Below are 13,387 nucleotides of genomic sequence, written 5' to 3' on the forward strand. Positions count from 1 at the left end.
TGGGTCCAGCACACAGAGCTGTGTGGAGTCTGCAAAACAGCCACTCAGGTGCACACAGAGACCCAGGAGTTTTGCATGCTCCAGCCCCAGGATCCCCACCAAGGTGGAAAATCTGCCCATACACATCCATAGGAAGTGGGCTGAATATAGGGCACCAAGCAGCGTCCTTCTGTAGGCCTCACTTCCACAGCATCTCACAGGTTAAGACCCACTGGCTTGGAATCCCAGTCAGCCAATGGCAGAGGGCTGAAGTCCACCAGGGACAGGACAGAGATCCGTTGGGGAGAGCGGCTGCCATCTCTGCGGTTTGGGGGAAACAGCTGTTTCAGTTTGCAGGCTGTGAAGAGTGCAGATGGTCCAGACAAGGAGGGGCCCCCCACAGTGCAATGCTGTGGCCTTGCCAGATTGGGGCCAGACTGCTTCTTTAACCAGGGCCCTGACATACTACTCCTCAATGGGCAGGTCCTTGGGTCCACGGACAGAGCTCTGATCTCTCCCTAGTAGAGAACTCCCAGGGGAGGGGCGGCTGCCGTATCCGCAGTTCGCTAGTCTCAGCTGTGGAGATGAAGAGGGGCCCTCCCACAGTGCAGTGCAGCTGCCTTGCCAGATTATGGCCAGACTGCATCTTTAACTGGGGACCGACTCACTCCTCCTCACTAGGGGGGGTCTTCAGTTCTGTGGACAGAGATCTCTTCCTGGGAGGGAAATCCCTGGGTGAGGGGCAGCGCTATCTCTGAGGTTCCCTAAACTCAGCCATTCTACCCGGCTGGCTGCGGAAAATACAGACGGTCTACAAAGAAGGGTCACCCCTCAGTGAAACATGCCTGCTCTACCAAGAAGCAACCAGACTGCTTCACTGGATGGGTTCCTGATCCTCTTTCTCCTGACTGGGTGACATCTTCCACTGGGGGGCCCTAGCCTCCACAGCAGCCCTATGGTAGAATGGCCTGTTAAAAGAAAGACAAACAGAGGCTAGGCAGTGGCTCATGCCTGTAATCCCAGCACTCTGGGAGGCTGAGGTGGGTGGATCGCCTGAGGTCAGGAGTTCAAGACCAGCCTGGCCAACATGGTGAAATGCTGTCTCTACTAAAAATGTAAAAATTAGCTGGGTGTAGTGGTGCATGCCTGTAACCTCAGCTACTCAGGAGGCTGAGGCAGGAGAATGACTTCCACCTGAGAGATGAAGGTTGCAGTGAGCTGAGATTGTGCCACTGCACTCCAGCCTGGGTGTCAGAGGAAGACTCTGTCTTAAAACAAAACAAAACAAACAAAAAACAAACAGACAACAACAACATCAACAAAAAAAGACCCCAGAAAAACCCCACTCAAAGGTCAGCAACCTCAAAGATCAAAGGTAGATAAACCCACAAAGATGAGAAGGAATAAATGCAAAAACACTGAAAACTCAAAAACCCAGCATGCCTCTCCTTCAAACGATTTCAACAGAACTAGGCTGAGGCTGAGATGGATGAATTGGCAGAAATAAGGCTTCAGAAGGTGGGTAATAACTAACTTTGCTGAGTTAAAGGAGTATGTGCTAACCCAATATAAAGAAGCTAAAATAATAATAACACAATGCAGGAGCTGATAGCCAGAATAACCAATTTAGAGAGGAACATAACTGACCTAATGGAGCTGAAAAATACAACAAGAGAAATTCACAATGCAATCACAAGTATCAACAGCAGAATAGACCAAGGGGAGGAAAGAATCTCAGAGCCTGAAGACTATCTTTCTGAAATAAGAGAGGTAGAAAATAATAATGAAAAAAGAATAAGGAATGAACAAAACCTCTGAGAATTATGGGATTATGGAAAGAGAACAAACCTACGACTGAATGCGGTACCTGAAACAGATGGGAAGAACGGAACCAAGTTGGAAAACGTACTTCAGTATATCATCCCGGAGAACTTCCCCAACCTAGCAAGACAGGCTAACATTCAAATTCAGAAAACGCAGAGAACCCCAGTAAGATATTCCATGAGAAGATCAACTCTGAGATACATAATCATGAGATTCTCCATGATCAAAATGAAAGAAAAAATGTTAAAGGCAACCAGAGAGAAAAGCTAGGTCACCTACAAGGTAAAACCCATCAGACTAATAGTGAACCTCTCATTGGAAACCCTGCAAGCCAGAAGAGATTGGGGGCCAATATTCAACTTCTTAAAGAAAAGAATTTCCAGTCCAGAATTTCATATCTGGCCAAACTAAGCTTATCATAAGCAAAGGAGAAAGAAGATCCTTTTCAGAAAAGCAAATGCTCAGGGAATTCATCCTCACCAGATCTGCCTTGCAAGAGCTCCTGAAGGAAGCACTAAATATTAAAAGAAGAAACCATCATCAGCCACTACAAAACACACTGATGTACACAGACTAGTGACACTATGAAGCAACCACAAAAACAAGTCTGCAAAATAACTAGCTAGCATCATGATGTCAGGATACAATTTACATATAACAATACTAACCTTAAATATAAACGGGCTAAATGCCCGAATTAAAAGACACAGAATGACAAGCTGGATAAAGAGTCAAGCCTCATCAGTATACTGTCTTCAAGAGCCCCATCTCACGTGCAAAGACACACATAGGCTCAAAATAAAGGGATAAGGGAAAATTTACCAAGGAAATGGAAAACAGTAAAAAGCAGGAGTAGCAACCCTAGTTTCTAAAAAGCAGACTTTAAACCAACAAAGATAAAAAAAAAGACAAAGAAGAGCATTACATAATGGTGAAGGGCTCAATTCAACAAGTGATAACTACCCTAAATATATATGCACCCAATACAGGAGCACCCAGCTTCAGAAAGCAAGTTCTTACAGACCTACAAAGAGATTTAGTCACCCGCACAATAATAGTGGGAGACTTTAACACCCCTCTGACAATATTAGACAGATCATTGAGACAGAAAATAAACAAAGATGTTTAGAACCTGAACTTGACCAAATGGACCTAATAGACATATACAGAACTCTTTACCCCAAAACAACAGAATATAGACTCTTCTCACAGCCACACAACACTTACTTTAAAATTGGTCACATCATAGGATCACATAGTAGAAAGTGATCACACTCCTCTGCAAATGCAGAAGACCTGAAATCATAATGGTCTCTCAGACCACAGTACAATCAAATTAGAACTCAAGATTAAGAAATCCACTCAAAACCATACAACTACATAGAAATTGAACAACCTGCTCCTGAATGACTCTTGGTAAATAAAATAAAGGCAAACATTAAGAAGTTCTTTGAAACTAATGAGAACGAAGAGACAACATACCAGAATCTCTGGGACACAGCTAAAGCAGTGTTAAGAGGGAAATTTATAGCACTAAATGCCCATATCAAAAAGCTAGAAAGACCTCAAGTTAACAGCCTAACATCTCAACTAAAAGGACTAGAGAACCAAGAGCAAACAAACCCCAAACCTAGCAGAAGACAAGAAATAACCAAGATCAGAGTTGAGTTGAAGGAGATAGAGACACGGGAAACCTTTTAAAAAATTAACAAATCCAGGAGCTTTTAAAAAAAGAAATAGATACACCGTTCACTAGGCTAATAAAGATGAAAAAAGAGAAGAATCAAATAAACACAATAAGAAATGATTGGGGGATATCGTCACTGATCCGACAGAAATAAAACAGGAAATAGACAATTTCCTGGACAAATACACCCTCCCAAGACTGAACCAGGAAAAAATCAAGTCCCTGAATAGACCAATAACGAGTTGTGAAATTGAAGCAGTAATAAATAGGCTGCCAACCAAAAAAATCCCAAGACCAGATGGATTCACATCTGAATACTATCAGAGGTATGAAGAGAAGCTGGTACTACTTCTACTGAAACTATTCCAAAAAATTGAAGAGGAAGGACTCTTTCCTAACTCATTCTATGATACTAGCATCACCCTGATACCAAAATCTGGCAGAGATACAACAAAAAAAGAAAACTTCAGGTCAAAATCCCTGATGAACATTGATGCAAAAATCCTCAATAAAATATTGGCAAATCCAAATCCAGCAGCACATCAAAAAGCTTATTCACCAAGAACAAGTTGGCTTTATACCCAGAATGCAAGGTTGGTTCAACATATGCAAATCAATAAATGTCATTCATTACATAAGGAGAACTAAAGACAAAAACCACATGATTATCTCAATAGATACAGAAAAGGCCTTTGAAAAAATTCAACATCTCTTCATGTTAAAAACTCTCAATAAACTAGGTATTGGAGGAACATTCCTCAAAATAATAAGAGCTATATATGACAAACCCACAGCCAATATCATACTAAATGGGCAAAAGCTGGAAGCATTCTCTTTGAAAACTGGCACAAAACAAGGATGCCCTCTCTCACCATTCCTATTCAACATTGTATTGGAAGTTCCAGCCAGGGCAATCAGGCAAGAGGAAGAAATAAAGGGTATTCAAATAGGAAGAGAGGAGGTTAAATTATCTTTGTTTGCAGATAACATGATCCTGTATCTAGAAAACCCCATCATCTCAGCCCAAAAGCTTCTTAAGCTGATAAGCAACTTCAGCAAAGTCTCAGGACATAAAATCAATGTGCCAAAATTGCTAGCATTCCTATATATACCACCAAGCAAGCAGAGAGCCAAATCATGAATAAACTCCCATTCACAATTGCTACAAAAAGAATAAAATGCCTAGGAATTACAACTAACAAGGGAAATGAAGTACCTCTTCAAGAAGAACTACAAACCACTGCTCAGGGAAATCAGAGAGGATTCAAACAAATGGAGAACCATTCCATGCTCATGGATAGGAAGAATCAGTATCATAAAAATAGCCATACTACCCAAAGTAATTTATAGATTCAATGCTATTCCCATTAAACTACCACTGACATTCTTCATAGAATTAGAAAAACTATTTTAAAATTCATATGGAACCAAAAAAGAGCCCAAATAGCCAAGTCAATACTAAGCAAAAAGAACACATCTGGGGGCATTACACTACCTGACTTCAAACTGTACTACAAGGTGACAGTGACCAAAACAGCATGATACTGGTACAAAAACAGACACATAGACCAATGTAACAGAATAGAGAATCCAGAAATAGAACCTCACACCTACAGCCATTTGATCTTCCACAAACATGATCAAAACAAGCAATGAGGAAAGGATTTCCTATTTAATAAATGGTGCTGGGAGAATGGCTAGCCATATGTAGAAAACTGAAAGTGGAACCCTTCCTTACACCATATACAAAAATTAACTCAAGGTGGAATAAAGGCTTAAATCTAAAAACCAAAACTATCAAAATCCTAGAAAAAAATCTAGGCAATGCCAGTCAGGATATAGGCATAGGCAAAGACTTCATGACAAAAATTCCAAAAGCAATTGCAACAAAAGCGAAAACTGACAAATGAGATTGAACTCACCTAAAGAGCTTCTGCACAGGACAGCAAAAGAAACTATCATCAGAGTGAACAGACAACCTACAGAATGGGAGAAAATTTTTGCAATCTCTCCATCTGACAAAGGGCTAATCTCCAGAATTCACAAGGAACTTAAACACATTTACCAGAGAAAGAAAACTCCATTAAAAAGTGGGCAAAGGACATGAACAGATACTTCTAAAAAAAAAGACATACGTGTGCCCAACAAACATTTGAAAAAAACCTCAACATTACTAATCATTAGAGAAACGCAAATCAAAACTACAATGAGATACCATCTCACACTAATCAGAATGGCTATTGTTAAAAAGTCAAAAAATAGATGCTGGTGAGGTTGTGGAGAAAAGGGAACATTTATGTACTGCTACACTGCTGGTGGGAGTGTAAATCAGTTTAACATTGTGGAAGATAGTGTGGTGATTCCTCAAAGACCTAGAGGCAGAAATACCATTTGATCCAGCAATCCCATTGCTGGGTACATACTCAAAAAATATAAATCATTCTATTATAAAGATACATGCACACATGTATATTCATTGCAGTACTATTCACAATAGCAAAGACATGAAATCAACACAAATGCCCATCAATAATAGAGTGGATAAAGAAAATGTGGTATGCATACATCATGGAATACTATGAAGCCATAAAAAGAATGAGATCATGTCCTTTGCAGGGACACAGATGGATCTGGAAGCCGTTACCCTCAGCAAACTAATGCAGAAACAAAAAAACAAACACCATATGTTCTCACTTATAAATGGGAGCTGAATGATGAGAACACACAGACACATGGGATGGAAGGGTGGCAGGAACAACACACACTGGGGCCTGTTGCATGGGTGGAGGCAGGGAGAGCATCAGGAAGAATAGCTAATGGGTGCTGGGCTTAATACCTAGGTGATGGGATGATCTGTGCAGCAAAGCAGCATGGCACACCTTTACCTATGTAATACCCATGTAACAAACCTGCACATCCTTCACATGTACCCTTGAACTTAAAATAAAAGCTGATGAAAAAAAAAAAACTTGATAATGGTACCTCCTGGCAATATGACTTCTATCTTCATCACTCCAGAAAATGACTGTTGACAGATATAATATAGTTTACAGATCTTTTAAAATGATGGCCACTCACTTTTAAAAATGATTACTCAGTTTTTCTAGAGAAAAATCAAAGAAACAAACAAAAACACACCTTTCTTCCTCTTTAGCTTCCATGACAACTCTAATTTTTTTTTCTTTTTTGGCCACTCTTTTTCAGTCCTTTTCTTTTGCCTATTCCTTAGCTGTTCATGTTGCTTGAGGTCTTTCCTTGTCCCTCTTCTCTTATTCTACACATGCTGATAGGGGAAATTTTATCACTCCCCTGGCTCCAACCACACTTCTCAAAATAACTGCCAATTTTTGTTTTATTGACATCACAACTTCCTAGTTTTCCCTCTCTCTTATGAGACCCAGAAAAACAATAATTAGCTCTAGCAAATATACATGTAGTAGGCAGAATAATGGTTCTCTACAAAGTCATTTCCTAATTCCCAGAACCTGTGAATATGTCACCTTAAATGGCAAAAGGGACTTTTCAGATAGAATTGAATTAAGAAAATTGAGCTAGAGAGATTATCCTGGATTATCTGGGTGGGTCAAATGTGTATCCATAAAACACATGTAATCATAAAACTGGGTAACTTTTTCTACCTGTGAACAGAGGGAGCTAGGACTACTGAAGAAAAGTCAAAGAGATGCACATTGCTGACTTTGAAAATGGAGGAATGGGCTGTGAGCCAAGGAATGCCAAATGGCCTCTGGAAGCTGAAAAGGCAAAGAAACAGATTTTCCCCAAGAGCCTCTAGAAAGGAACACAGCTTTGCTGACACCTTGATCTTAGCCCACGGAGACCTGTCAGTTGGCCTTCTAACCTACTGAACTATAAGATAATAAAGCTGTGTTGTTTTAAGCCACCAAGTTTTTTGTAACTTTTTAATAACAACAGTAGAAAACTAATGCAATACAATATAGTGACATGCTTAAGAAAACAGTTCTACTTTCATTTAAAATTATAAAGATTTTCAAAACTATAGTGAAGTTGAAGGAATTATACAATGAATAATTATATATTCACCACCTACATTCTACAATTAACTTTTTGCTATATTTGTCATGAATCTACTCATCTTATGCATTTCAAAGTAAGCTACAGATACCAGTACGCTTCATAATGATTTATTTTCCAAATCGTTGCTTTCTTGGCAATGTAGCCACAAACTAAATACTTATACAGGCATACCTTTTTGTATTGTGCTTCATTTTATTGCACTTTACACATACTGCATTTTTTTTTCAAATTGAAGATTTCTGGCAACACTGCATTGAGCAAGTCTATCAGTGTCATTTTTCCAATAGTATGTGTTCACTTCATGTCTCTGCATCACATTTTGGTAATTCTCAGAATATTTCCAACCTTTTCATTATTATATCTGTTATGGTGATCTGTGATTAATGATCTTGGATGTTACTATTGTAATTGTTTGGAAGGACCACAGATGATGCCCATATAAGACAGCAAACTTAATCGATAAATGCTCTTTGTGTCTTATCTTCTTCAACCAAATAGCCATTCCCCCATCTCTCTCCTTCTTCTTGGGTTTCCCTAATCCCTGAGACACAATAATATTGAATTTAGGCCAACTAATAACCTTACAACGGCCTCTAAGTGTTCAAGTAAAAAGAAGTGTCGCACATCCTTCTCTTCTCTTAAAATTAAAAGTTAGAGATGATTAAGCTTAATGAGGAAGGCATGCCAAAAGCCAAAACAGGCTGAAAGCTAGACCTCTTCTGTCAAACAGTCAAGTTGTGGATGCAAAGGAAAAAAATTCTTGAAGAAAATTAAAAGTGCTACTCCTGTGAACACACTAATGGTAAGAAAGCAAAACAGCCTTATTGCTGATATGGAGAAAATTTTAGTGGTCTGAATAGAAGATCAAACCAGCCATAATATCCTTAAGACAAAGCCTAATCCAGAGCAAGGCTCTAACTCTTTTGAATTCTGTGAAGACCGAGAGACATAAGGAACACTGCAGAAGAAAAGTTTGAAGCTAGCAGAAGTTGGCTCATGAGGTTTACAGAAAGAAGCTGTCTCAGTAACATAAAAGTGCAAAGGTAAGTAGCAAGTGCTGATGTGGAAGCTGCAGTAAGTTATCCAGAAGACCTAGGTTAACATAACTGATGAAAGTGGATACACTGAACAACAGATTTTCAAGGTAGATGAGATACCCTTCTGTTGGAAGAAGAGGCCATCCAAGACTTTTGTAGTTGGAGAGCAGTCTATACCTGGCTTCAAAGCTTCAAATGACAGGCTGATTCTCTTGTTAGAGGCTAATGCAGCCTGTGACTCTAAATTGAAGCCAATGCTCACTTACTGTTTTGAAAATCCTAGGACCCTTAAGAATTATGCTTAATCTACTCTGCCCGTGCTCTATAAATGGAACAGCAAGGCCTGTATGACGGCATATCTGTTTTCAGCATGGTTTACTGAATATTTTAAGCCCACTGTTGGGACCTACTTTTCAGAAAAAAAGATTTCTTTCAAAATATTACTGCTCACTAACAACACATCCAGTCGCCCAAGAGTTCTGATGGAGATGTACAAGGAGATTAATGTTGTTTTCATGCCTGATAACAAAATATCCATTCTGTAGCCCATGGGTCAAGTAGTACTTTTGACTTCCAAGTCATTATTTAAGAAATACATTTCATAAGGCTATAGCTTCCATAGATAGTGATTCCTCTGATGGGTCTAGGCAAAGTAAATAGAAAACCTTCTGGAAAGCATTCACCATCCTAGATGCCATTAAGAACATTCATGATTCATAGAAGAAGGTCAAAATAGCCACATTAGTGGGACTTTGAAAGAAGTTGATTCCAACTCTCATGGATGACTTTAAGGGGTTCAACACTTCACTGGAAGTAACTGTAGATGTGGTGGAAATAGCAAGAGAACTAGAATTAAAAGTGGAGCCTGAAGATAATGACGGAATTGCTGCAATCTCATGACAAAACTTGAATGGAAGACAAGTTGCCTCTTATGGATAAGCAAAGAAAGTTGTTTCTTGAGACAGAATCTACTCCTAATGAAGTTGCTGTGAACATTATTGAAATGACAAAACAGGATTTAGTATAGTATGTAAACTTAGTTGATAAAGCAGTGGCAGAGTCTGAGAGAACTGACTCCAATTTTGAAAGAATTTCCATTGTGGGTAAAGTGCTAGCAGAAAATATCACACGCTACAAAGAAATCTTTTGGGAAAGGAAGAGTCAAGCCATGTGGCAAATTTCATTATTATCTAATTTTAAGAAATTGCCACAGTCATCCTAACCTTTAGCAACCACCACCCTGATCAGTCAGCAACCATCAAAATCTAGGTAATACCCTCCAACAGCAAAAAAATTATGAATTGTTGAAGGCTCAGATGATTGTTAGCATTTTTCAGTAACAAAGCATTTTTAATTAAGGCATGCACATTTTTTAGACATAACGTTATTGTACAGTTAACAGACTACAGGAGGCCAGGCATGGTGGCTCACTCCTGTAATCCTAGCACTTTGGGAGGCTGAGGTGGGCAAGTCATCTGAGGTCAGGAGTTCAAGACCAGCCTGGCCACCATTGTAAAACCCCATCTCTACTAAAAATACAAAAATTAGCCAGGCATGGTGGTGCACACCTGTAGTCCCAGCTAATCAGGAGGCTGAGGCAGCAGAATCACTTGAACCTGGGAGGCGGAGGTTGCAGTGAGCTGAGATTGTACCACTGCATTCCAGCCTGGGTGACAGGAAAAAAAAAAAAAAAAAAAAAAACACAGACTACAGGATAGTGTAAACATAACTTTTATATGCCCTAGGGAAAAAAATTCATGTGACTCACTTTATTGGAATAGCCTCTTTATTACAATGGTCTGAAATTGAACCTGCAATATCTCCAAGGTGTCCCTGTATACATACATCAAGGCAGCATTAACTTACCACAGTAAGTACCACTTGTCCTGGATGAGATAACACCCATTGGGAAAACGTCCGGCAGTTCCAGTCTTCAATCCCTTGACTTAAAAATCTATAAATTAAACAATTTATTTATGTTATTTATACCTAATCATTGATCGTGGCCATTTAATGACCAAGCATAACAAGGTCACAGGGGAGTTTTCCTTTAAGATCTTTGATTTCTTTGTTCTAATGTAGAAATCAGACCAAATAAAGGTAACAGAGCCTTAATTCAAGCATAATCCATATTCCTTAAATTCCTTTTTGAGTTTATCTGCACTTTTCTAATAAGGCCACTGAGTTTCTGAGATGGTAAAAATGTACACAAAGAGATGACACATATTAGCTCTGAATTGCTAGTAGTATTTATGACAAAATCTATATTTGAAATAATTTCTACAAAATGGAATACTTGGCTGAAACTACCAGATGAGTTTTAACAGTAAAGCCCTGTATTTAGTTTTTAAAATTAATTATAATGGACAGAATAGGATTCATGAAAAATATCCAGACAATTTTATTTAAGACAACAGTATATGCACCAACAGTATATAGGTTTCAATGTTGTCATTTTTTTTCCATGTGGAGTTTTAAGTTTCCTTATAGTCAAATCGGTCAATGATATATATATTTTTAAATCATTGACACTGTATCTCTTAGAAATTCTCAACACTAAATTTCATTTTATTTTCTTCTAATTTGGCTTTCTTTTTTATGTATCACTCTAAAATTCATTTAGAATATATATGAATATTTGAAATGAGGTACTGAACCTTTTAATTTTTGTTATGCTTGCAAATGCTATTTTTGTTTTCTTATTTATCATTACTGATGAGGAGAAATATGTCTATAACTTTTTATACATTTCAAAGCAGTGTCAGTGGGAAATGTCTCTTCCATCAATTACAAATGATTTTTTATTTTATTTAATACCTTTGACACTTAATTTTATTTTTAAACACTTTTTGTTGGCAGTTCCATGAAAAATCCTTATGACTTTTATTCATAACTTTTTTTGTCACATTGTTATACATATCTCAAACAACATATAGTTACATTTCTCTTTTGACAAAATATTTTAATGAAGATCTTACTGCACACTTGCACTGATATAAGTATATGGAATATTTAAAACGTGCTGACCTAGAGGCACAGTACAGTGTCACAAGTAGTTTGTGACCTCGAGGAGAAATGGGAAGGAACTTCATGCACTGAAAGGCAAGTTACTCACAGACTAGGTCCTTCCACATGCCCTGCTTGTCATCTGCAACCACAGCATATAGGTTGTTGTAGTCAGAAACTAGTATTTGCTTTTAGAAGAGGGACACACCAGTACAAATATGAAAAGATAACTAAGAATGACCAGATATTTTAGAAAAACTAGTACCATCAAAAAGAACACAAGTCCCTAGCCCCAAACTAAAGTAAAGCAGTACTAACTTTAAAATAAAAGGAGAGGGAAGAAAACTTTAAAATAATTACTTCATCAATTCTAAGACAGAAATTTTTTTCTACATTTTAATCTTTATGAAATCAGAAAACATCTTACAGTTAATGTCTGACAATCACTCAGCCAGGTGAGAACTATGACTTAGGAGTATAAAAATCTTCTATTGATGTTTTCTGGTAAGATAAAGTACTGCCAGTGATCTGTTACATTTGATGAATGTACCTGTACATTCTCAATTTACTGAGATGGAGTCTTGCTCTGTCACCCAGGCTGGAGTGCAGTGGCACAATCTCAGCTCACTGCAACCTCCGCCTCCTGGGTTTTAGGGATTCTCCTGCCTCAGCCTCCTAAGTAGCTGGGACTACAGGTGTCCATCACTGTGCCAGGCTAAATTTTGTATTTTTAGTAGAGACAGGGTTTCACCATGTTGGCCAGACTCATCTCAAACTCCTGACCTCAGGGGATCCACCCACCTCGGCCTCCCAAAGAAAGAGCTAAATTCTATCACTTGTGACAACATAGATAACCCTGGAGGACATTATGCATGCTAAGTGAAATAAGCCAGGCCAAGAAAGATGAATATTGTATGATCTCTTTTACATGTAGAATCTAAAAAACATTCTCTATTCACAGAAGCAGAGAGTAGAATGGTGTTAATCAGAGGGTTAAAGTGGGGAGGGGTGAAGAAAGGGGAGAAGTTAGTCTAAGGATACAAAGTTTCAGTTAGACTAGGAATAAATTTTAGTGATCTACTGCACAGCAGGTCACTATAGTTAATAATAATGTATTGTATGTTTTGCAATAGCTAAAAGTAAACTTGAAATGTTTTCATCACAAAAAATAAGGATGTGAGGTGATGAGTATATTAATTAGCTTGAATCAATCATTTTACATTGTATATATGTATCAAAACAACATGTATCAAAACAGCACAATGTATGCCATAATAGATACAATTGTTATTTCTCAATTACAAATTAAAAGTACATTAAATCTCTTTAAAACTCCGCAAACTACGAATAGAATGAAATATCTTTAGTTTGATGAGGTGTATATTCCAGAAACCTATGCATTATGGTCAAACACTAGAAGCTTTTCCAATAAATTAAGAAAAAAAAAGGAATATGTCAGTTGTACTTTTCAATGTTAAATAAAATTTGCATCTAAAACAACATGAAAAATGGCATTTTAAAAAGAATTGCAAAGGAAGAGATAGGACTATCATTATCAGGAAATGATGTAATTGCCTAACCAGAAAAATCCCAGGACAATTGAAAAACTGCTTGTCTTTTTTACTTAAATGCCTAGATTCATTTTTTCAGGGTTTCTTGCCTACAGAAGTCTCTCTTTACATACAAGATAACTCTGGTTGTTATCACATCACCCCAGGGATAAGTTTGAAACTGCATTTACAAAAATTGTAACTTAGGAAATTATGACAGTGAAAGAGATCAGACGCAACTAACTTCA

The 13,387-nt window shown here is 38.0% G+C and overlaps 1 protein-coding gene across 10 annotated transcripts in view; it reads right to left on the reverse strand.

Moving 5' to 3' along the window:
- DNAH14 (dynein axonemal heavy chain 14) overlaps positions 1-13,387 on the reverse strand; it is a 506,458-nt gene that overhangs the window by 316,142 nt on the left and 176,929 nt on the right. For all 10 annotated transcript variants that reach the window (XM_050760224.1, XM_050760215.1, XM_050760305.1 and 7 more), the window contains one exon: positions 10,450-10,537. In XM_050760224.1, the coding sequence (XP_050616181.1) occupies positions 10,450-10,537 (88 nt within the window). The remainder of the gene's footprint in view (positions 1-10,449; positions 10,538-13,387) is intronic.

The sequence above is a fragment of the Macaca thibetana genome, chromosome 1 (assembly GCF_024542745.1).
Source record: "Macaca thibetana thibetana isolate TM-01 chromosome 1, ASM2454274v1, whole genome shotgun sequence".
Lineage (NCBI taxonomy): Eukaryota > Metazoa > Chordata > Mammalia > Primates > Cercopithecidae > Macaca > Macaca thibetana.